The sequence below is a fragment of the Netta rufina genome (genome assembly GCF_964035555.1).
Source record: "Netta rufina genome assembly, chromosome: 1".
Taxonomy (NCBI): Eukaryota; Metazoa; Chordata; class Aves; order Anseriformes; family Anatidae; genus Netta; species Netta rufina.
The window spans coordinates 174,882,155-174,906,659 of record NC_140123.1 but is presented as its reverse complement, the minus strand read 5'-3'; the positions used below and the strand labels follow the sequence as shown (position 1 = coordinate 174,906,659).

General features: G+C 37.3%; 1 protein-coding gene across 1 annotated transcript in view; it reads right to left on the bottom strand.

The window, feature by feature from the left end:
• Positions 1–24,505, bottom strand: part of NELL2 (neural EGFL like 2) — a gene marked incomplete at both ends in the record, with an annotated part of 149,025 nt that overhangs the window by 30,037 nt on the left and 94,483 nt on the right. Inside the window, 2 exons of the mRNA XM_084286757.1 lie at positions 6,724–6,819; positions 8,941–9,063. Coding sequence (XP_084142883.1) covers positions 6,724–6,819; positions 8,941–9,063 — 219 coding nt within the window. The remainder of the gene's footprint in view (positions 1–6,723; positions 6,820–8,940; positions 9,064–24,505) is intronic.

Below are 24,505 nucleotides of genomic sequence, written 5' to 3'. Positions count from 1 at the left end.
ATGCTAGACTTGATTGACTCTAAAAGTCCTGACTTTCAGAAGATGATGAATTCCCCATTCACTGCCCAGTGGGATCTGTTAAAATGTTTTACATCACAAATCAGGCTTAAGTGCTATTTGCTTTAAAAAAGTTTTATCCAGGTTCAGTAGATTAACTCAACATTTTCCTATTTCTGTGAGTCAAAGTCAGCACTTTAATGTTACTAAAGCACTGCCCACTGAAAGTATCCTCTAAGATATGGTCTTAAACCTGGCAGCCTTCCCAAAAAATGGAAGCCTGAATTCTCTGGCAAGCAAGTCAGGCAGGATGTGAAAACCAATGAACTGAGGAAGGCATCACCTCTTGCTATAGCTCTCACTCCGGACAGTCTACTTCTGCACTATCTTCATATTCACTCACCACTTTTATCTTGCTCCCCTCTTTTGCAAACCATCTGCTTTCTCTGGCTAGACTACAAACTGTTTAAAGGTACTATTATTACTTTAGGTTTATGCAGAATCTTGCACACTTGCACTGTAAATTTGAGCCTTTTAACATTCTTGTTGTAAACTCCAATCCTATGCTCAGTAATTTCAATTCTCATTTTAAAAATAAAACTGGGTGAAAAGCAGATTCCTTAGTTGTGAAAGTTTTGAGTACGATACTTCAGAGGTTACAGACAGTTTCTGTTAGACTGGGGCCAAGAATTTTTAAGTGTTGTGCCAAAAGTAATTCCAGTTCTTTTAGAATTGGTTCAATGCTCTGTGGGCTTCAAATGCCATTTGTGTCACAGTTTTAGCTTCAGAGCCTACCTGGCCACAAGCTTATTGTAGTTGGTTTAGCTGAACACCAATAATGAAGGGCTTAAATGGACACAATTATCTTAGGATGATGAAAGTACTAAAAAAAATTTATATATATATACATATATATATATATATTCAAAATCAGTAACGTTAACAAGTTTTCTGGTTACTTTGACAATGTCTTCTATTCCAATACCAGTAAAACTATTTTCCCAACGACAAGGGTACCAGAATTATAAGAATTTCTCAAGCATTCGTTGAAACAGGAATAATAATAGTATTCAATAATCTGAAGCCTGCTATTATTATGGCCAGTGCACATGAACAAATTCATTTGGATTTGTTGAAAAGAGCAACAGTCACACATGCTAATTATTTAGCTTATACAGAAAGTGGCACAAAACTCTAGAGAGATCTGATCTGTAACAACTGTTTTGCCAAATCACTTGTCTGAGTCGTGTTTTAGTATTTTGAACTACAAGCGTTAAGGGTAAAGTCATGGATACTTTTGCTACATCAGTCTTTTTGTTTCTCCATGAAATATTAACAACACTTTTTGTATTTTTGTTTGAGCTTTCCATACAGGAAAAAAATACATAGAAGAGCCAAATAATATATTTTTCCTTATATCTGGCTACTTCTGGTAAGAGACCTGATAAAAGACAGTGAGCTCATATATCTCACTGACCTTTTTTTTTTTTCATAAATCCACTTATATATTTAACTACACTGTCAGTAAAAATACCGGGTTAGTATCTGTAATAATATAGGGTTGAATAAATGTAGAGTCTGTAAGTTAAACTTTTTCTCAACAGATCCTTTCAAACACAACAGCTTTGTATGCCAGATTATTTTCAGCAGTTTGCCATGGCATAATAGCAGGGGGATATCATAGAATCATTTAGGTTGGAAAAGACCTCTAAGATATGATTCCTTTGATAACCAAAGAAAGTTTCTTATCAGGAAATGAAAGTTAGAGCCAATCATCCATAAAGAAGCCATATACTTCCAAACAACTTGTTACAAAAACTACATCAAAACACTACTATAGTAGTGAAATTCTGCTATTTGATCTCCTCCATAAATAAAAGTGGTCCAAGGGAATACTCAAAGTACAAAATGAATGTGGGAACTCAAAAGAGAAGCTGACAAACAGCAAGAATGCAGTAATCTTAGACACATGGACTAGCATATATGCATATATAGTAGGAGAACAAACTCACTTTTAAAGTTCTATCATCAAATTAAAGGGGAGTTACCATAACATCAAGGCAACCTAACAGTTATCCTATAACTTTCTGAAATAAAGCAGTTTTCGAACACAGTTTAAGACAGCATTTAAAAATGTCTACTGAAGAATTCATAATTTTGCAATCAAACAAGACAGCGTTGTCAGGTATTTTGAAGTTTAACTGGCACAAATATTTTCAGATTCCCTTGGTGGTCTCAGCTGCAGAAGATAGTGCTCTACCACGTTAACTACTGCTGTGTCTTGTAGAACTTGAAAATCTTTTAACACATATACAAGCCAACAAATGCACTCCCAGCATTAGTTATGCCTCAAACTACTTCCTTTGGAAAGAGAAATGGGATTTTTTTCCCAGATATCATTTTTATGTTCTATTACCAATTTAAAAAAAAAAAAAAAAAAGCGCTGGAGGTCAGTGTATCTGCACACAATTCTTACATCTGCTTCCTTGTCCTTCTGATTCATTTCAATAGGGCATAGGCCACGATTAATCTAAAATGCTTGCAGGAAAAATTCTAAAGCCTTGCAACAGCTCTGTTAACTGTAAGGCACTTCACAGTGAATACCTCATCTCACACAAATAATATCTAACAGTACTAGCTGATCCTCATTCTTATGTTACTGAGGGAGCAGTGGTTCCTACTGACACCTTAGAAGCACCCACTCAGAAGCAAAAAATTCTCTGAAATGCAATGTCCATTACAGCACCTAGTTACAGAAAGCTTTGCTTCTCTTTGCCAAAGCTGCATTGTGTTTAGGAATCTGACATACCCTTTCCATGGCAGGTGACAGGTGAAAAGAATTACAGCTATGCCTCTAAAGATAAACAGGCTTCTGGTTACTAATCTACAGAAACTGGGAAGGCTGCTTGGTGTCCTGGGTGAATGGGCTTGCCCTAAGACCACATTTCAATTTCAGGATAATTTTGTCGGAAGATTTCTGACCTCTCCCATCAGAAGCAGGCTGTCTGCTTCCTACTCACTGGTGCCCAGTCACTGCCCCTGCTTCTCTCCACTCTTTTGGAAGGCTCAGAGGAGCTGTGAGTCTCATTCCTCCAGGCCTGACTGAATTTCCATCTTGTACCTTTTAGCTTCCATGCCTACAGCTATAGCCAGTTCATCAGCTATTCACCCTAGCTGGTTCAAAAGGGTCTGATCTCTTATTGCAAGCCATTCCCAACTGCAGCTTTGACAGACGAATGGTGAAATAGTGTAACTCCCCAGCCAACAGCAAGGGCACCAAGGGAGCAGGCCAGGTCTTTGATAAATGGTAGAGAGCCTCATTAAAGACTTAGGGGAATGCTCTAGATACCAGCAATCCCAGCCATTTCAGCTGTGGTTTCTGCCTGTTCTGGGTCAATGGCATGTCCTACAACACACAAGTGTGGCCCCATAGGCAAGAACTGAGCAGGGGCAGCATCTTTCAGGCTTACAGTGACAATATATGTGCAGAGCTGGTGTTTGGAATGGACTTGGAAAAGGGTGAGGCACTCAACCAAGATGAACAAGAGGCAGCAATGTGCCCTTGTGGAAAAGAAGACCAAAGGCCTCCTTGGCTGTATTAGGAAGAACATTGCCAGCAGATCAAGGGGGTGATCCTTCTCCACTATTTCATGCTGTCATGGTCATATCTGGAGAGCTGGGTCCAGTACTGAGCTCCCCGGCACAAAAGAGACATGGACATACTGTACAAAATCCAGTGAATAGTCTTGAAGATTATTTAGGGAGCAGAGCATCTGTCATACAAAGAGAGGCTGATAGAACTAGGATGGTCAGCCTGGAGAAAAAAACGTCTGAGGGGGATCTTATTGATACATCATGGTGCTGGGGTAGCCAGACATTTCTCAGTTATGTGCAGGGAAATGACTTGGGGAGGGTGGACATAAATTGCAATACAAGAAATCACATTTAAACATAATAAAAATTAAACTTTTATTTATTTGTCTGTTTGTTTATTGTGAGGGTGACTGAACACTGGAATTGGTTGCCCAGAGAGGCAACCCTGAAGATACTCAATATCCAACTGGACAAACCCAGGAGAAATTCACTTCATTTGACCCTGCTTTGAGCAAGTGGATTGGACATGGTCATCTCCAGAGACCCCTCCCAACCTCATCCTCACCACAGTTCTGAGAAATTAGTTAAACAGCTACTAATCAATCTTTTACAGAAGGGTGGAGTAAGAATTGGTGACTGTATTTTTTAGGTTATTGCTGCAGTGTGGATTCGATATCCTATTAATTGCTTCATGAGTTCAGCAGTTGATGATAATTTTTATAACACTACATGTTTTAGGTGAAAAATGCCAAGAATCTTCAATAAGCAGTTTTTAAATATGTGTGGCATAAACCAAAATAAGTAGTATGTGATTTAAAAATAGAGATGGCATCATTATATCAATCCTCCTCCCTACTTGTATGTGACTGCAACCAAAGATGTCTGCCTGAAAAAAAAAAATTATAACACTTTTGGAGATAAAGTGACTGTTCAAAAAGGGAAGCTTCCAGCATGAATTATTCGTAGTGTGAATGTCTTGATCACTTCAAGCTTAACAAGAACTACCTTCATGAAACTCTGCCACATTCACTGGGAGTAAGTATGTGCTATCTGAAACTCAGGTTTTCCTTTATGGCTGCATGCTTCTAAGCACACAGTCTCAGAATGAACAGGGCATCTCTTCCACTTGTCACACTGAAGGTATTTCAGACTATGTATGTTTCAAAGCCACATGTAATTTGACTATAATCCCATTCCTGGACATTAATATCCAAATAAAGTGACCAGGCTTGTACCCTTTGGCTGACCACTTGCACAATTTATTTCATCAGTAAGAACAAATATGATGCCCACTGGACCTCCACCAGGGGAGAGGGGCTTCTCTTTGTAAAATTGGCCTACAAAACTGGTTTGGTGCTACCAAACTGCCTCCAAATCATAGCAACAGTATCACTAGCTCTCATATATCAGGTCAAAACTAGCATACTAATCATATGTTAAACATTGAGATCAGGTGTTCAGAGCATACATGTATAGGACAATGCTTCTGGAGGCATTCTGCTATGCTGCCTGCCCTCCTGTAAGGTTGCTGTAGGGCAGGAAGGCCAGCAGTCTGGCTGCCCTTGAAGGGTAATCGAGCCTGACTGCACTGAAGGCGCAGAAGTTTCACTCTAGGCCAATATCTGAACTTTCTGATTTGGGAACAGACTGTACCTGGGCTCTCCTCTAAAGAAGGAATCAGAGACAGGACTTCCAGGCGACAATTCAGACAAGGAAGCTCACCCTTTGATAGTGGCTATTCATTTTGCCTGTACAGACTAAAACAAAGATATTTCTAGTCTACATATTTCAGATAGATATAAAAAGCTGGAAAAGATGAATATGGGCCTTGAAATGATACACATTATGTTTAGTTGATATCAGCAGAATGCAGCAAGGAGCATGTGAGACAAATATTACTAAAACAAAGTAACTGTTTTAATACTTCAGCATTATCTTAGCACATAAACTGTTCCAAAGAAAACACAACAGTTACACTGAAGAGACCTTGACATCCTGCACTACGCTATTTTCAGTCTGTGAAAGACTGAGAAATACCTGAAATCTTGCCATTTTGACATTTTTCTAGAAATAGATCAACAGTCAGAATACTGATTTTCACACAGCACCCCTCTTGCGCTCTGTGGTAATATATGTCCAGCTACAGCAGAACGAAAACAATCTCATTTCTCACCTCTCAAATGGACCAGATAATACAGAATTCAGATCAGTCTGTGTTTTTCATTAAACTGGACATGTTTACAAGTCAGATGAAAGCAATACTTGCTCAAATGACCTCCTTTCCTCTGCTTGGAAGATTTATTGAAGGCAATATAGAATGGCAACAATAGTCAATCATAGGTGGCAGACTGCCCTTTTATTAGGCATACTGAAGCCAATTAATCTAAGCGAGCTTTCTCTCTTTACCTCCTGAGGGCACGTACTGTTAGAATGCGTTTTAAAATTCTGCAGCAATAAATAAAGGTGCTGAAACTATTCATTTGAACTTTGAGAAATTATTTACAGGGACTGGAGATACTAAGTATTAACACTGTACTCTGCTGGGCAAAGTGCCTCCTGCTGTAATTTGACTAGATCCAAGATTTAAAAAATAAAGCTCTAAAACAAGGTTTTATTTGTACAGCCATCCTCAGGGACAGCAAGAAGAGAAAGGAATGCCTGCAAGAGGAGGTAAAAGCAGCAGGAAATCTGCCTTACAATGAGTAAAGAATGCTGAATTAATCAAAGTCTTCAAATAAGGTTGCAAGGGAAGGTGGGCTAGCAAAGGAGGGACATGTTTACAGCAGAGAAGTAATCAGTTATTGGGACTTAAATCAGAAATGTCAAATTATCTGCCATTTATAGGAGATAGCAAAGATCATTTGAGGTGAAAAGCAAGTCTATAATATTCTTATTAATTATGAAACATCAAAACCCAAGACATCTTAATTCATGTTCTCATTTTTGCAGTCCATGTGTTTCTAATTAGAACTGCTGTAATGAGTTCACTTGGGAGGCATATAGGAAAAGTGAGTAACTTTTGAGCAGCAGCTTCCTCTTTTAGGGCACACAGTTAAAACTCCCCTTCGTTCTTGGATTACCTCAAGCATCCTTCTTGCATTACCTTCACCATAAATTCAATAATAATCTTACCAGTTTCACAGCTGGGGCCAGTGAAGCCTTGTGGGCAGGCACACACATTGGAAGCAATACAGGCTCCTCCATTCCTGCACCCATCTTTGCAAAATGCTGAAACAATAAAAGCATAGAAATTAACAAAGCTACACTCAGTATCTATGCAGGTGTCCACAGGGCTCTGGCAGACAGACAAAATGCAGTCCCTACAGCACCCAGCACAGAGGCTTCTTTCTCCTAAGGACAGAGGTCACTAAGGGATGGTTTATAGCCCCCCTGCCTCACTGGCCAGATGGGCTGACAAGCTACAGAAGAAGATTAGTGTAAGTCATCTGAAGACAACAGCCCACATACATACTTCTTCCCATGCACTGGGAATCAGTGAAGGGCAGCATATTCCCTTGGAACAGGCTTTGTAGGGCAGTGCTGTTCTTCTGTGCTTCCCAAGTAAATGCCTGAGCACAACAGGCACAAACGAACACTAAATCAGCTGGCTACCCTCTTCCTTGATTCAGAGACTAGATTGAAACAATAAAAATAGCAATTTCTCTCAAGAGATTGTGAAGAACTCAAAAACATTTACCATTTACAGTTTGAAGTCAATCCCTGGATTTGTTTGTTGGCACACTGCAATCTGAGAAGCTGTGCTCATGTATTTAGGCATTTCAGCTTTCTCCAGATTTAATTATAAATATGTGCATGCATTAAAGAGACTCCTCTGCTCACAGAGAAATGCAACTAGTTCTGATGCAAACCACAGCAGCTGTTTAATTGCTGATTGTATCTGCAATACAGAATGAGCAATGCTCTGGTCACAAGAACCTACAGAAAACTGAGGTGAGAGGAGGTGGACAACAATTATCACTAAGCTCTCCAAACTGTGGAAATCTGGGCACACTGTGCTTGCCTTCCATCTGTGACCAGCCACGGGATGAGGTCTTAAACCTCATCTGAGAGTGGCCATAGGTGCTATGAATTTGAGCTTTCCAGGTCTCAGTTCTGAGGCACCAGTCTCATGGTGTGAGACCCCAGCATTGGGACATCTAAGCCTCCTGGTGCAAATTACCCAGAGCAGCAAGCACAGCACATGAAAAGCTGCCAGACCCCCAGAGACAAGAAGCACGTCCAGCTCCCTCTGAAAGACACAACCTAGCATCCAAGCTAGGGTTACAGAGAATGGGATACATAGGCTGTGAGTCTTCTCTTGAATCCTGCTTTTCATAGCAAAAAGGAGGGGAAGGATGCACTTCTACAGTGGGGCCAGGTAGCCCCTGAAGTATTAGATCTGCATTCAGTGCCAAAATAGGGTTACGCATCTTGTCTTTGTCACCTTTTTGTAAGCTGACAGACTTTCACCTGTGAGCTGCACAGGCTGAGCAGCGGCTGTGGGTTTGAACTTTCCCCAGCTAACTTGCTTTTCCAATTCCCCAGAGGAGGGAACACAGCACAAAAGGGTGCATTTGCTCTCTCTACCCATATGTTTCACTGGATGCAGGCGTGAAGGTGATTTACAAACTGCTCATTTATGTGAGGAATATTTAGAAGAGTCACACTGTGACTCAGGTGAAGGAAAAACTAGCGCTAAGATCATCAGTAGGCCTATCAATCAGATGGTTGCTTAGTCATGATAAAGCAGCAGCACAATTGCATCATTATCAATGTTAACTGAGGCCCCTTAGAGTCTGACACCTAAGACATCACGTGGATTAGTGCAATTTCAAGGAACACTGGGTATGCTGTTGCTGCAGTTAGACTACCTCTCATGTCTGGCCAATTCCTCTACAACTGCACTACTTTTCTTGTTGGGCATCCTGTGCTAGGAGTCTGAGGACTTCCAAGGATTTGGGTCCAAGTATCATCTCCTCTCACGTGAGATGCAACAGAAATAAAAGCAGCATTTCATCTCTGGAAAACCATTTTCCTAAAGCAGTAATATGACTTCTAATGTTTACCAGGGAGTGAGAGTGCTAGGAAACAGGGCACCACCTCATCTGTGGCAAAGGGTTTGTGCAAACATGTCTACCACTTTTCTCATTTGAAATAAAAAGACACAGCAAACCAAATAATTTTCACTTCACCCAAGCAATATATCAAGTGTGGACATTGTAGGTCTCAATGCCCAGCCTACCATTTTGTCTGTTTTCTTCAAGGTATACAAACAGATATGCATTAATCATGACAAAGCACCTCACCCAGTTCAAGGAAAGCTGAACCGCCAGGATTTCAGCAGCTTACCTTTACACACGGTACCATTTCCTGTGTAACCCAGCTTGCAGACACAGTTGTGCCCACCCACAGTGTTGAAACAGAGAGCATTTTCATCGCAGTTGTGCTGGTTTGTTATACATTCGTCATGCTCTGAAAAGTGAAACAAGAATGGGACACTTTTGAAGCTTCACACCACAAAAAAATGAAAGCCTTTTAGTAAGAGATTAACACAGTAGTAGTTAGTGATGACACAGCTATGTGCACATGTAACAATGGGATAAGCAGAGTACACAGTTTTAAGACATGCAACTACGCAAGGGCTGTGTTGGAGCATAACTCCACTTTCGTTAATGGGAAGCAATCATCAATACATTTTCCATGTGGGCTACACGATTCTTGTAAATATTTGCCAAAGAGATGGCTAACATACTGCAAATCCATATGCTAGTTCTAATGTATAATTTATTCACACAGGCTTATCCTATGCAGGATTCATAGGGTTTCCTGCAGAAAGCTGACTAATGGTGTGTGTCACGTGCTCCAAGCTGCAAAAAATATGGTTAGCAGAAAGCTGGACTTCAAAATGTAGCCTTTTTTTTTCTTTTGCTTCAGTGCATTCAAAGCTCTTTATTTTGGATGAGCTAAGTAACCTAGGAACAAAGGTCTGACTGCTCCTTAGAGTAAGGAACTTTGGTCACGGTGTGCTCTGAGATAGAAATCCTCAGTCTGGTGACACTCTGGGAAAATATCCCTTTGGGGAATAAATTCAAAATATGGAAAATATGATTTTGTGTAAACTTTAAATGTACCGTTTAGCCTGAAACAAACAAGTATTTGGCAAGCATTTCCACTGGTGAATGTTTTAATATCTTAGTTTGTGATTTGTTTTAAATGGAAAATGCAATTTCAAAATGAGGTGCTCTAAAGTGTCATTTCCATATGTCACATGAAATGTTCTAATATATTCAAAATGCATTTTCTTTTTTTAAATTAACAGCATTCATCTAAGCATAAATAACTTCAGACCCCCTGAAATTTTCTTTTCAGGAAAACTGTCTGTTTGGGGAACATACAGGTACGTAACTTGAGTCAGCACACATGGGCCAACTGCATGTGAGGTTTCCATAGCCATCGTTCTGTACAGGCTTTAGAAAAAAATTTTTAGTGCAGCTTATGGCAGTTCTGGATGTCTGACACAGGTCTTAAATCTGGAATTGGATGCTCTTTCTTCCCTAGTCTTGGCTGTTACACTGCTCTGAATCTTCCCCTTTATAAATAAAAGCTGAAGTCTGCACACACCCCACAGGGTTGTCAAGAAAATTAATTTGTTAACATTTGCAAATCACTATGGAAGAGTTCAGCTTGCTATTTCAATACTGGCCATAAACCACAGGAGTATAAAACTGGCAGAATGGCACATCCCTAGCTTATGACTAGATATAAATTGTCTTGTAGCAATGGCGAGTACCTGTTGTTTAAAAGAGGGAAAAATCACCAACATGAAAATATATTATTTTAAACACTGCACAGGTTTGTTGTGGTATTTTTGTTGTTTTGTGGTGGTTGTTGTTTGTGAGTTTTGTTTGTTTTGTTGTTGTTGTTCCATTTCTTTCTTTGTTTGCTTTGTTTTATTAAACCAACCTGTTCTCCCTCTTCTAGACAAGGTCTTGCACATCTCATGCTGTCACCAACACTCTCATCAGCCCTCAGCATGGAGGCCCTGGCACTTACTAGGCCAAGTCCCTTAACTGGATGCAGCCAAGCACAGGCTGCTGGCCTCTGCCCTGAAGCATGAGATTTAATTACTTTGCTCTCAGCGTGAATATCTGAAACTGTTATTGTTCACCAAATGATCCGGCACCTCAAAATCCGGTTACAGTATTTGACTCCAACCTCCTACCACACTAAAATCTCTCATGCTGGCTGAAGCAGTATGTATGCTAGATCAGGCTACAAAATAAAAGAAAGGGAAGTCATGACCATGCAAATGAGGTTAAAAGTGTTTTCTATACCATAATAATATTCTGGTTTTCTAAGTTTGTGTTAATATTATGATATTATTTAAATATGGTGTGCTATTTAATAACATGTATATGTATACAAATATATATCATTTTCTCATTTTTAAAGGTTTTATATACCATACAACAGGAAAATATGGAAATCTGAGAAACATTATGCACTCAGCAGGCCAAAATATCTTGCAAAGCCATTATTTTCAAATCTCAGGAGGCAGGGTACATACAGCAATACATCACACTGGTAAACTCAGCTCAAATCACTGCGTTTGGCAAATTAAATATCATGCTCAATGAGAAAGTGCTACCATCCACCCCATGCCTTGGGGATGCAGCAGCATCCCCAGCATGCACAACAGCTCTTTACTATGGGTAAGAGCTTATTAGAGAAAAGCAGCTGGAGGCAGACTGACACCCAGAGGAGCAGCTGTAAGGGCATACCCAAGCACAGCTCTGAAAGCCCACAAGAGACCCAAAGGCAGGGGGAAGCTGTGGCTGCCTTGCCAAGTGAACTTTCTGTCGGTGTTCCAGTACAGATATGGATAACTCCATCTTGCAGTGCTGGGGGTTTAAAGACCATTTGCACAGATGTATGACCTTTGTAGGAAAAAGAATACTCATCCTTAAATGCACCTTCCAAACATTTACTCTCCAGGCTAAGAAAACCTACTGAGTCTTTTAAGATGGACTTGCTTAAAGCATACATTACCAATAAAATTAATGGTCCATTAGCTAAATAAGAAAGCTTGGATTCAAAGATAACTTGCTTGGTTTCCTACTTTTGCTGTAAGAAACTCCAGTACTTCATATCCTCCTGTAAGAAAGCTTTTGTAGTATGTCTGCTGACATTTCAGGAAGAGGATCCGGTTCTCAGCCACAGAAATAGAAGTGCGGGCTCTTTTGATACAGTTTGGGTTATGTGTTCAAACTTGAGGTCTATTTTTCTTTTAAACAAAATACTAGCATTTAACAACAATAACAAAAAAAAGCGTGGCCCTGATAAATGATTTTTGGATTGAAGATTACATGTCACTAGTTAGGGGGAAAATGCCCCAGAGTAACAAGAAAATTTGTGATTCTATTAAAGGAAAAGACAGTTTAAAATTATATGAATAGAAAAAAAAAATCAGCAAAAAAGAATCAGGGTGTTCTACCTTCCACCTAGATGTTGGCTTGTGTTCAATAACACAGTTTAAACCATTTAAACATAGTACTTCTTCATATTCCTTCCATACTTCTTCATACTTGCTTAATATACATGTATATTGAGTGGCACCTCAGAGAGCAATCAGGCTGCATTGCATGATTGTCTCTGATACGGACTGATGGTTAAAATACAGAGGAAAAATTCCTGCACATAGAGCTTCTTAAGACATTCACTCTTCTAATGTATGGCACACCATCCACAGCAGTTTTGACAAGACCATCAGAAACAGCTTTAGCCAGAATTCTCTATTAATAACAAGGTATGACTCTCCAGCTTTATTAAAAGTATAAATACTTGATTGTAATAAAAAGGGTGGTGCTCTGTTGATAATTCTTTATTAATTCATGTCCATCACTTTTTTTTTTTTTTTTTTTTTTTTTTTTTTTTTACTGAAACATCCAGGAAGTTATCTTAAATAGAGAGTACATTGAGGAAACTGAGTTCAGAAATCTCAAATGCCAATCCATGAACTGTAGAAGATAAAACTGTGCATTACAAAGAAGCTAAAAAACAATTCCTAAAATAATCATTTGAAGAGAACTGTGAATATGGATTCTTCTACTTTTTGAAGTTCAAAAATAAATAGAATCATTATTTGCATTATTTAGAAATGCCAGTATTGCCCAGATATATTTCTTATGCTCTAAGAAGAAGCAGTGAGGCCATTTATTTCAAGCATCTTTGGAAATTACGTGAAACACATTTAACAAATGTCCCATACTTATTTCAGTGCACATCATAATGATGATGGAGACAGGACCGTATAAGAGTATTACAGAGGAAAGGAAATAAAAATTACTTTTCCAGAGAGATTTAAATGATCAACACACCCAAATTTACATAAACGTTCAATAAAGACCAAAAGCACTAGTTTCAGTGATTATTTCTAAAGCTGTATTATCTAATATATCCAAAATCCATTTTGTACTGGCTAGAAATCTATGCTCAACAGTGCTAAAATTCATAACATTTCTGTTCTGAGAATCAACTTAAGTTTTAAATGCAGTATTTATATTGACTAAATTATGTCTAAAATGAGCTCTTTCTAGATACAAAATATTTTTCAGCTCCATCATTTGTTATGCTCCACAGTAATAATAACAACACTAAGTGCACATGAAAGCTCCATTAAAAAAAAAAACATAGAATGTTCATTATGACACAGACAAGTTAGAGTTGCAAAATATATTTAACAATGTAATTAATTCAATTATGTGCATTTGACTGTGCATCAAACACGTTACACACACACACACGTACTATTATTTCACAATACTGTGTGGTTTGCTGTACAAAAACTTTATAAGATTATTGAGGGCGAATAACAGCATTCTCAGGAGATAATACAGACCCATCAGACCTTATTAAGTACAACAGAGCAATGGCAACTAGAGGGGGTTCGTTTTACTAATTTTATTAGCCGTGCAGACATTTTTGCAGAACTCAGTAAAAGTTAACACACTGTCTATGAGGTGTGTCATCTATCTCCTCCTCCTCTCATTTTCCTAGTGCTGTGCAACATCAGCCCCTATTCTTCCTACCGTGTATTTCATTATTAAAAATAAACAGAAGATCTATATAGCATTTCCCACTTGTGTACTGCAAGCCCCTACCAACTTTGCAATATTTATCTTGTGCATCCAAATTCTGCAAACATCTAAGAAAAAAAAAAAAAAAAAAACAAAGAACAAATAGAATCCAATCCAACAGCAAAAACAAATTTTGACTGAGCTGCATCACGTACTTATGGGTAAAGAATATTATGCTGTCAGTTTTCCCAAACCATTCATTACTAACATTGGAAAGTAAGAGATCACTTTTGAGGCACAGAAGTGCATAAAATTTCTGAATTCTTGAGCTCCAGTTACTTTTTGTCACCTGTCTTACTCCCATTGATTCAGTATAAATCTATAGATAGACATGTGGTGACCAGCTAACAATCTGATGTGGCAGTGACAGTGACAAGAGATAAGAGATGCTTGAATTATCAACACTTAACACATTTAAATGCCCACTTACAGTTTATCTTAATTACAAGCTTCTTTTCCTCATATAGTTCATGTACAAGACAAAAATTAGTATTAATTATATAGGCAGTTTGGAAGACTTATTCCATTAAGATCATTAGAGAAATGACAGATGGTTAATTTCTTTAAAGAGTTCGTGTTAGATAGTTTAAACTCTAATTAGCAGGGTTACTTGTCTCTGTATATGCACACTATTTTCAAGGAGCAAATGCTGTAAAATTATTGATGACTATGCTACCATTTCTCTATATTTAAGTTACATTTTTGTATTGATACTACCCAATTCAAATATTCCCCAGTTCATTTTTCTGCACGTACTCCCTAATTCAAATGCAAAGTGGAATCCATGCTTTAATCACTCATGGTTGCCATCACAGTCTATACCCTTATTTAACACTGAAGTCATTAATCATTAATTAATGACCACCAGCAGCTGTCCTGTGTTCAAAGCTGAAGCTGGGGATATGAAAATCCAGGTCGCCCTACAATAGTCTATTCATTGCTAATCTTGTTAATTGATTGATTTTCACCTTCATCCACTCCCATATTTCCATCCTGTTCTTGGTCCTCATTTTCTAATTCTCTCTTCAGAAAGAAAACAGCTCTTTTTATAAACCTATGTCAAGAACTTTCCTATTTTTTTCCCCCTCAATTATGTTTATAATAAAAATAGATCTGGGATGTGCATGTTCTATTTTCAAGGTCTGTTTAGAGACAATCCTGCTTTCTGAAATGCTGTTTCTGTCTGTAATTACTTAGTCCATTGTTGTTCTTCAGGGAGAACAGCTGCCATCATCTCATCCAGATGTCTACTTCTCTCTTTTATATATTAGCTTATTCACTTATTCTATATTTGGTGTTAAGATGATAAAAAGGGAAAGCAAGAAAACTGTAACAAAAGCTTAGGAAGAAAGTCAAACTGAGGATACTGTCAAAATCCAGTGTTCCTTTTCTTATTCATTATAAGAAAGCTCTGGGACTGCATACTATTTATACAGTAAAGGGGAACCTATATTATTGGCCATTATTGGCAAAGGATTAAAAGTAGCTGCAAAACACTCGAAGAGAGGGCAAAAGCCCACACTCCTTGCTTCTCTCTGTGAGGTGAGGAGTGCTTTGGAGAAAGCTCTGCATATGCTGTACCTCTGAGGAGACTAGAGACAGGCAGGGATGGAACTGGCATTTTGGTGTTGCACATGTACAGCTTGAATTCTTTCAGTTTAAGCGAAGTCAGACCTTTCCTATTCCAGTTTAATAACCATAACTGTGGGACACCGATTTACCTAAAAACAGTTCTGCATCAAGGTCCCAAATACTGATGATTCTAGAGGCTTATCACAACTGAAAGGATTAGCCAAACTATACTGTGTTGCTGAATTTGTTTTGCACGCTCCTGTGACTATGTGAATAATTTATTATATATTTAGCTACCATATTCTTAAAAAAAAAAAAAAAAAAAAAAAAGAGAGAAATACTGCATATTTACATGCAAATATAACTTCAAAAAATATGTGACATTCTAATCCGAGTAAAAATTAGTTGGTTTTTTTTTTTTTTGAAAACATATTTTAAGACAAAATTCAATTTTACATATTATTTCACAACAGACTCATCTAGCAAAACTATTTCACACACCAAATCCTGCAAGAGGCATATATATGGGTTTTTTTATTCTTCCACTTGGACTTTAAGACTTTCTTCTTTACAGAATGTTATCAAATTGATCTTTGAATAAAATCTCTTCTTTAGATTTTGGTTATTCCTGTTCTGGGTATTCCTCCTAGACTGACAAAATGTTTTAACTCCAACAGCAATAAATGCTGTAACTCCAAACTCTGTAAGTCCAATAATATTTTTTATGGCTTTAAGAAGGGTATACATTTCCCCCAGAATTTAACTCGAAAAGCCCAACACACAGCTTGAACATTGACCAGTCCTTCCTTCCTGTGATATCTGTTCATCACAAAATCAGTGCTAAAATCTCCTTGAACACAGGGAAGACAAAGATATTCTCAGTCCCAGCCACAATAGGTAAGCTGATGGCTAAAATACATATTTTCAGGCAGGACTACCATTACTTTCTCCATAGCTCTTGAACAAATTTTTTAAACCTTTTTTTAACCCACTTACGTTTCTTCGACCTCAGAATGTGTATTATAATCATGATTTCCAGTTTCATGGAACAAGATATATTTTTGCAAAATACCCACATTCTCATGGAGGGTTCTATTGTACAATTAATCAGTATTACTTCACATAACATCTTATAATTTTTTACACTTTTCAACCAGTCAGGCAGAGGAAATATATTGAAGAATATTTAGTATGACTGCTAAAGTAAAGTAAGCTTTAATTTATTTCCAGTTTCCTCCATGTCTGCCATTTTCTGTATTCTTCCTTGAACAGAAAATTTTAAGGGAAGGATTTTCTAAAGCACTTAGCATAGGCCTGTTTCCCCTAAAGGAAAATCTGTAACTCCCACTGATTTCAATGGTAGGACTGTAATGCAAATGAAGAATAACTGAAAACCCCACTTTAAGAGATTTTAGTCTAGACATAAGGTCTGCGACCTTGTCAGAGACTTCTTTTTTTGCCTTAATTCAAACTGATCTCTTAATATATTGTCTCTTATCATTGACATTTAAAAATAAGGTTTCTATGTTTTAAAAGAGATTTCATCATTTAGTTTTTCTCTCTTTATTTATTTATTAGATGTGTTATTTGGTCCTAGGTAGTTGTTTGTTTGTTTGTTTTTGTGTTTGTTTTTTTTTTTAATTTCAACTTGTATTGTGCACTAAATCTCTCAGGTACTTATGATAAACTGATGCTTTCAAAATCTTCTATTATATTGTCAAAAGTGACAATGATAGTGAATTCTGCATCTACAGTAGTGCTCCCTATTTTATTGGTAGTAGAACAGCCAGACTGGAGCTGTAAATATCCTACTCAGACAAGTGAAAAATATTTATTTTACTTCTCTTAATGACAACACTTTTAATTTACTGTTTCCTTACTTGAAGTAAGGAATGTTATACAAGTCTGCCACAAGCAACAGATACTTGTATTGGATACTTGGCCTCCATCCTATACATATTTCTGCTACACAAAGAAAGCGGGAAGTGGCTGGCTCTCAGACTGCTGCTGAAACACATAACTTGCTACCTCTTCTCAGATTACTCTGGTTAACAATCCATTTCTACAATCAGAGGGCTCCATAGAAACACTTCTGAACAAAACATATTTTTTTTCAGCATGGAGACAACGGAAGGATGGATATACCACGGGACAGAAGAAAGGTGTCTAAAACCAATCAAGTACTGTCCAAAGTTGGTCTGATAAACTAAAACTTTAGTACAAACTCTCTGGAGACATCTACTCTTTTTGGGACATCACCATGACGTGAATTTGTCAACAGATTTTGCAGGGGGATCATAGGGAATTTACAGTTACAATATAGCTATTATTGTGGACAGTGCTTGTGAGGTGAAGAAAATGGAACACACTACAGTAGTGGATGAATTGCTGCTGTTGCATTGCTCCTGATTTATTTATTTTTTTCCTCAGGAATCTGGAGCAACTTATCTAACCATAAATATAAGGGAAAAAAAATGTGTTTGTTTTTTTTTCCTGTCCTCTTATACAGCAGAGAGATTTCTTAATGCATGAGATACTTCACTTTATTTCCCTGGAGGTACTGTGGCACAAGCACTCGGATGACTCACTGGATGTCAAGCAGGACAGTGCTATTTTTGATAAGGTAACTGTAGTGTTTGTGGCTCTCAATGGGGAGAGTAAACCTTCCTTCAGTGTTGCTCACCTAATTGAGGAAAGGGTTCTCTACTTGAAAACAGGGACAAAAATGTGCTATAACAGTGGTATAGCAGAACGATACTGATGCTTTGCTCTCAGGTCAGCCTTGACACTGTCTCTAGTGATGCTCCTGATTTTCCCTAAGGCAGATCCTTCTTGGTAGTTTACAGAGATACACCAAAACAGCGTAACAAATGCATCATCACAACCACTGCACCTAAGTTGCTTTCCCTGGAAACAAATGGGTTGCTAGTGCCAACCAGCCTTACAGATCATTATTTCTGTATTTTTTTTATATATTTATAAATATTTGCATAGGCACATGTTAACAAAATTTATGTATCTGAAAAATTCTGCCATCAAATCTGCTATCATATTTAAGAACACCATTAATTGCTTTAATAAGCAGAAACAAAATGACAATATACCTTCATTGCTGTTTAGGTCTAAAGTATCCAAAATATGAATTAAAAATCAAACCACAGAGTTAAGGAAAAAAGCAAGCCTTGACATGATATTTAATTTTCCTAATACTACAGTCATCCTACCTCCTTTACACATTTCCCATTTGAACAAGTTAGAATTAAAGTTGAGATTCTGTGAACAACTTCAAATTAATGTGAAACCCACTCCCTGAAAAGTGCACTAAGCTAATAGTACACCTTGGCTACTCATAGCAGACTGCAATGTGCAGACAAAAATCAACCACATTCTCTACTTACTTCCCAAACATTAAAATACTGTATACAGAAGTTAAGTTGAATTTTACATTTCCACCTTCAAAGAACTAGGAACAAAGTACTCAATTGTTCTACACCCCAAACTTATGCAAAACACTGAAAAATATTTAAAAGGTATTATTCTTGATGGACATCCTACCCTTTCAGAAATCAGTCCTCTTCTGAAAAGAACTGACCATTTTATGCCCACTCTGAAAAGTGTGAAGCGTTCTTTTTTTTTTTTTTTCTAAATGCACTAACACTGAAAGATTCGATAGTTTTCCAAACCCCGAACATCAAAGTTAACACCGTGTGACAGCTGATATGTTCCAAAGTCATCATATTTAGTGGTCTGTAACAGGGTAAATGACACAATTACTTGCTGTAATTACCATTGCTGACAATATATTTTCCCTGATGATTGGTCTATGTGACTCAGAGCTGCTTATCTTTGTCAGTCCAGTCCAAATCTCCATTTCCATGTGACTTGGACATTAACTTAGCAGGTATTTACAAATTAGTTCTAATATCTGCCAAGACAGATATTTGGGATAGTATAAATTCATAATTTATTGCATGGTTAGGCAGTCCACCACTTTATAACATCATTTAAATTTGAAAATAAGCATGTATAATGAAATATGGTTTCCCATTTAAATCAAATGGTCATTTCTTTTATTAATATTTTGGAAGGGAAACATGCTGAAACAAGTAAACAAAACAAAGGAATAAAATGCCAATAAGTACATTGAGATTTTCACAAAACTCTCATTCCCAAAGCAAAGAATGAGTTTAAATTAAAAATAGGTGCCTTCCCACCTTCTCATAATGATTTTAAGGAATACCTACAGAAGACGTTGGTGACTTTTTACTTAAAGCACTGTGAGTTACAGGCTTACCAAACTAGCTGACTGCAAGTGTTTCCATGGAATACCATACACTTTTAAAATATAAAATAGACACAATTCCTTTTTTTTTGTTTGTTTGTTTGTTTATTTTCCTAATCATATGATGATGATGTGTAAAAATAATGGCATATAAGGACAGTAGGAAACAGAAGCAGGCTTTTTGAAATGGTTTGGAAGCTTGTCAGAAAAAAAAAAAAAATCTACTCCTACAAAAACTCCTACAAAATCTCCAGGTTGGACAGATTCCTATTTGATTGCTAAGCTTGTTGACAGAGCTCTCAGTTCTCAAGAGAAACATCAAGATTTTCAATATTTTTTTTTACTGATTTGATGGGGGATGGCAACAATTTTTGCACATCCATCTGAATAAATTGTATAGAGCACTGACTTCAGGAAAGCTGGTTAACATTTCTGAAATAATTTCTGGTTTAAGTTTTCTAGTTTTCCAGTTCATACTTAAAGATGCCTCGAAACCACTAGCATAATAATAATAATAAAAAAAAAAAAAAAAAAGACATGATAAGAATAATTCTGTATATTGAGAATGCCCTCTGAAATAATATCAAGAACCCTTTAGAGATGCATTATTTTAAAAACAGTGCCTCACAATATGGATCTACAAAAAAAAAAAAAAAAGTAAAATTTCACCCAAGAACCTTAGTATCATGTTGTACAGGAGCACAGCATAAACAGCGATGCTCCCTTTTGTATTAACATGGCTTTTCAAATTAATTGTAATGATTTGGCCAGTCTTCTTCAGGGCAGTGCCAGAGCAAAACCCTGAGGATGGGTCCCAATGTATTTTCTTAGTAAGTAGTATTTGTTCCTTCCTGTTGACCTACTCTTTCTGACTGCTGCAGGGAGGTCCTGCCATCACCTCTCTGCTCATTTGAGTGGACTGGCAAACACAGAGCAAATTCTGGAACTGAAACAAGCTTAGACAGAAAAAGAAGAGCAGAAAAAAACACCAATTTAGCTTTCATGGTACGCCTTCGTGCAGGAACAGCTACCGCCTGGCTGCAAATTTCTACATGCAACAAAAGTAATATGCAGAACTAAAAATATAAGCCTTTCTTTGGGATTACACAGAAGAACACTGACACCAGATGAGTCAGTGAAGTGAATAAACCCAACATGTTTACTTTGTGCACCAAGACATTTCAGGGTTGATTTCATCATAATTCTGATTGCAAAGAAGGACTAGCAAGTACACAGCTCGTGCTGTGGTTGAGAAGTTTGTACCAGATAGGCTTCTACTCAAGCACATAGCTGAAAGAACAAGAAAGGCTATTTCTAAATTCTTTTGGCTGTAGCAGTGAACTTCTAATCTGAAGAAGTTTGATGCAGCAAAGTAGATCTGTTCTTGTAAGTCAAAAATCATCAGTCTAAGAGACTGATAAAAGTGAGTATCATTGATAAAAAAATTATCCCAGCAACAAACTTAGGCAGGGTTTGTAACAGATGATGACAAATACTAAGTCACAGTGACTTCCAGTGTTGACTGATAGTATAAAACATGAGTTAAGGAAATGGTTTGCCATTTAGCATAGAGCAGACTGATCTTTGAAAGATTTCATGAAATAATATAGGACACATAAGTTGGAGTTGCTGACTACTGGATATGCCATTTAGCATGCAGTGAAAATTAAATTATAAAGAATTAAGTTTCCATTCTCACAGGTTATCTGAACAGAAATAATTCAGGGGTTCCTTCCTCTCCACATAAGAAGTTTCCATATTCTATTAAAAGAAAAAAAACTTTCAGATACTATATTAAAAAATAAAAAATGTTATGTCTCCTTTTATAAGTCTTGACAGACAATTACCCCCCTGCCTTTTCTAACAACTGTGTTACCTTAAGGTCAGAAATACTTTTCAACAATGGAAAGCCAACAGACCAACAGGTCCAGCAGTAGTCATTTACTGCCAGATGTGTCTAATACCCTCAAAACATGGTGTAATTTATATCATGGCCATAGTGTCTTTGATTTTTATCGTGAATTTGTAGAAAAATGCTGACATCAATATAGCATGACCACATAACCTTAAATAATTCCACTGTTCCTTTTTAAAAGCTGTCTTGCTTCATACAAGAGCTCCCATCTCTCACTGACCTTGGCTAGAGTTCCTCTGAGAGCAGGCTAAGCTCTCCCAGCATGAGATGATCACCAGCTGGCTCAGACATGATAGATATGAGCTATCTAACTTCCTTGACTTATGCCTCACTCCTTGAGACAGCAGCAGGTTCCCATCTCCTGAGACAAAAAGATCTTTGCAACTTCAAAGAAACTACCCTCAAGGTTACCTACCATGTTCCTTTATCTTTGCAGTTCCCTTATCTTTCACAGTCTGTGATCATCCATAGAAAGATGGATAATTTCTGTAAAAGAATTAATCATCCAATACTGAAAATCACACATTCATGTATTTGTCAAGTGAATACATTTGCTTTTTATCAACCCACACTGTATTCTACCAAAGACCCTTTAAAATGTGTTGGGTTTTGATCAGCAAAGAAATCAATCCTGCTGTAATTGCACAGCCAGATTAACAGTTGTTATGAACTGGATTGGTAACCAGGAGCAAATGGGGCTCTTCTCTTAAAAAAAAAAAAAAAAAAAAAAAAAACTTCTTAAAAAAATAAATAAATAAAAGTCTGGTTCCAGATTAAAACAGCCTCTAAACTAAGTTGTCAATGATAACTTGATCCAATCCAAATAAAGCATAAGTGAGTTCCTTTGTATATGATACAGCAGATATATAAAAATTACTTGTGTTGTCACCTAAGTAATGCAGTAGCATAGCAACAAGCTCTGTCTGAATGATCATTCCTCTATTAGCTTTGTGAGTTATCTTACAGCTAGAAAGCGGATATTGTACAACACAGGAGAGAATTTATCCTGAAAGAGGATTGAGAGGCTGAGGATTGTAGGCTGACATGCTATAAAGCAGAATGTAAACTGTGCCAAGTAAAGGAAATCAGAATCAAATGGGTTTTGAGTTGGAACTGCCTTGTGCTTACAAGCTAGCAGCCAGGGCATTTATTACTAACAGCAACCATGACAGTATAGCTAGACACCATCACCGCAGTGGGTTTTGGATTACACTGTTTGATAATGCATGTGTGTTCATGCTTCTTTCATTCATATAATTGGGAGATAGGTGCGTGTGTGGTGGGAAAATCGCCGAAATTGGAGATAGAAGAGACAGATGGTTCATCTTGCCCACATCATTATAAATCCAGAGCTCCTAATCACATTTTCTCTGGTGGTTTGCTGACTAAAACATTTCCTTACTCAAGCCACTGAATGTCACTACATTGATGTTATAACAAGCCCCTGTCAGTATTATTGCTCTATCCCTTGCATCGTACTGTATAATTATTCTCAGCCTTGACTTAAGTAGAGTCAGTGAGCTCAGCTGTAGTGCTGGAGAACTTGAGGAAAACTTGAAATATTGCTGTTTGTATCAAAATGAGTCAAGGGAAAAAAACAAGAAGAAATTACCTTTTAATTTCACAATGCCTTATATTACTATATTTTCAAATAAAAATGTTGGTATGCTATATTATTAATCTGAGGTCACAGATTTTTTCTGAAGCTTCTTCGCAGCAGTGAGAGGTAAAGAGTATACAGCAGTGCTGAATAAAGTTGCATCTTGTAGGCGTATTTAGTCGCTTATTAAAACGTGGCCTCATTTACCAATGTACTAAGCACTATCAGCTCTCATTATCTCTGCGATGACTTGTGGATGCTCTTGTGTGTCTGAAAAAGTAGGTCAATTTTATACTGTTAATTAACAAGAGATGAGTGTGCAGCTTTAAACACAGAAGCTGGATGACTTAATTCAAGTCTGGATTACATCAGTCTTATAGTTGCATTCATCCCTGGCAATTATACCAATCTTAGAAGAAGGAGTTGCAGGTGCTAAAAAATAGCCCACATTCCTCATATGTAAACTAGATTTTATTTTTCATTGTAACTAAGGAGAGGCATTCCTTTCAGTCTCCCAGAACTGATTTGTGGTTACAGAAATGTACAGCTAGAACAAAAATAACTAAAAATACATGATATTGTAAAATACCCACGCTTCACAACTAATTGGAGTTTATCTTCTACCAACACATACTGTTACAAATCCATTTCCAGCCACACAACAGAATCCTTTGTGGACATTTTCATTAATATCTGGAAGAAAAGTTTTGGCAGTCCAACAAAACATTTTCTCAAGTATCCCTGCATTGCTTCTGCTGTATAATGCAGGAAAAGGTGTGATTTCTCTCACTGTTGATGTCCCAAGCAATCGATGGAGGCAGATGCAAGTTTATGAGCTTCAGTTTCTAGATTCCAAGAGGAATCATTTATCTGAAGTGTGTCAGAGTACCAAGGTAAAAAATAAATAAATAAAAATAGCACGTGACTGTATTTGCCCCTCAGAAAAAGCTGTATTTTGCAAGAAGCAGAAACTGAGCAGACAGCCAAACCTCTACCAATTTAGGAATCTGAATGATAGTGTTTGACCTGAGTTATTTCAACCAAATCACAGGCCCCTGTTGGTTTTAACAGAGGGAGCATCTGCACTCAAGTGATAATGATGGATACCATCATTATATCATATCACCTATCTCCATTTTCTCATAAGTGTTTTCAGAAGACTTACATTGTAACAAAACATTAATGCAAAAAAAAGAAAGCAAGACACAACCTTTGTACGCTATACAAAAAAAAAAAAAAAAACAAACAAACAAACAAAAAAAAACAGTCTTGTTTATTTCCTGCCTAAAAGGATATTGAAAACTGGGCATTTGCACATATAAAGCACATTTTGTATGAGAAGTACAAAACTAATACAGAGATTTCAAAAAAGAAAGGTAGAAGAGAAGCCTCTAAAGGTAACTCCCATT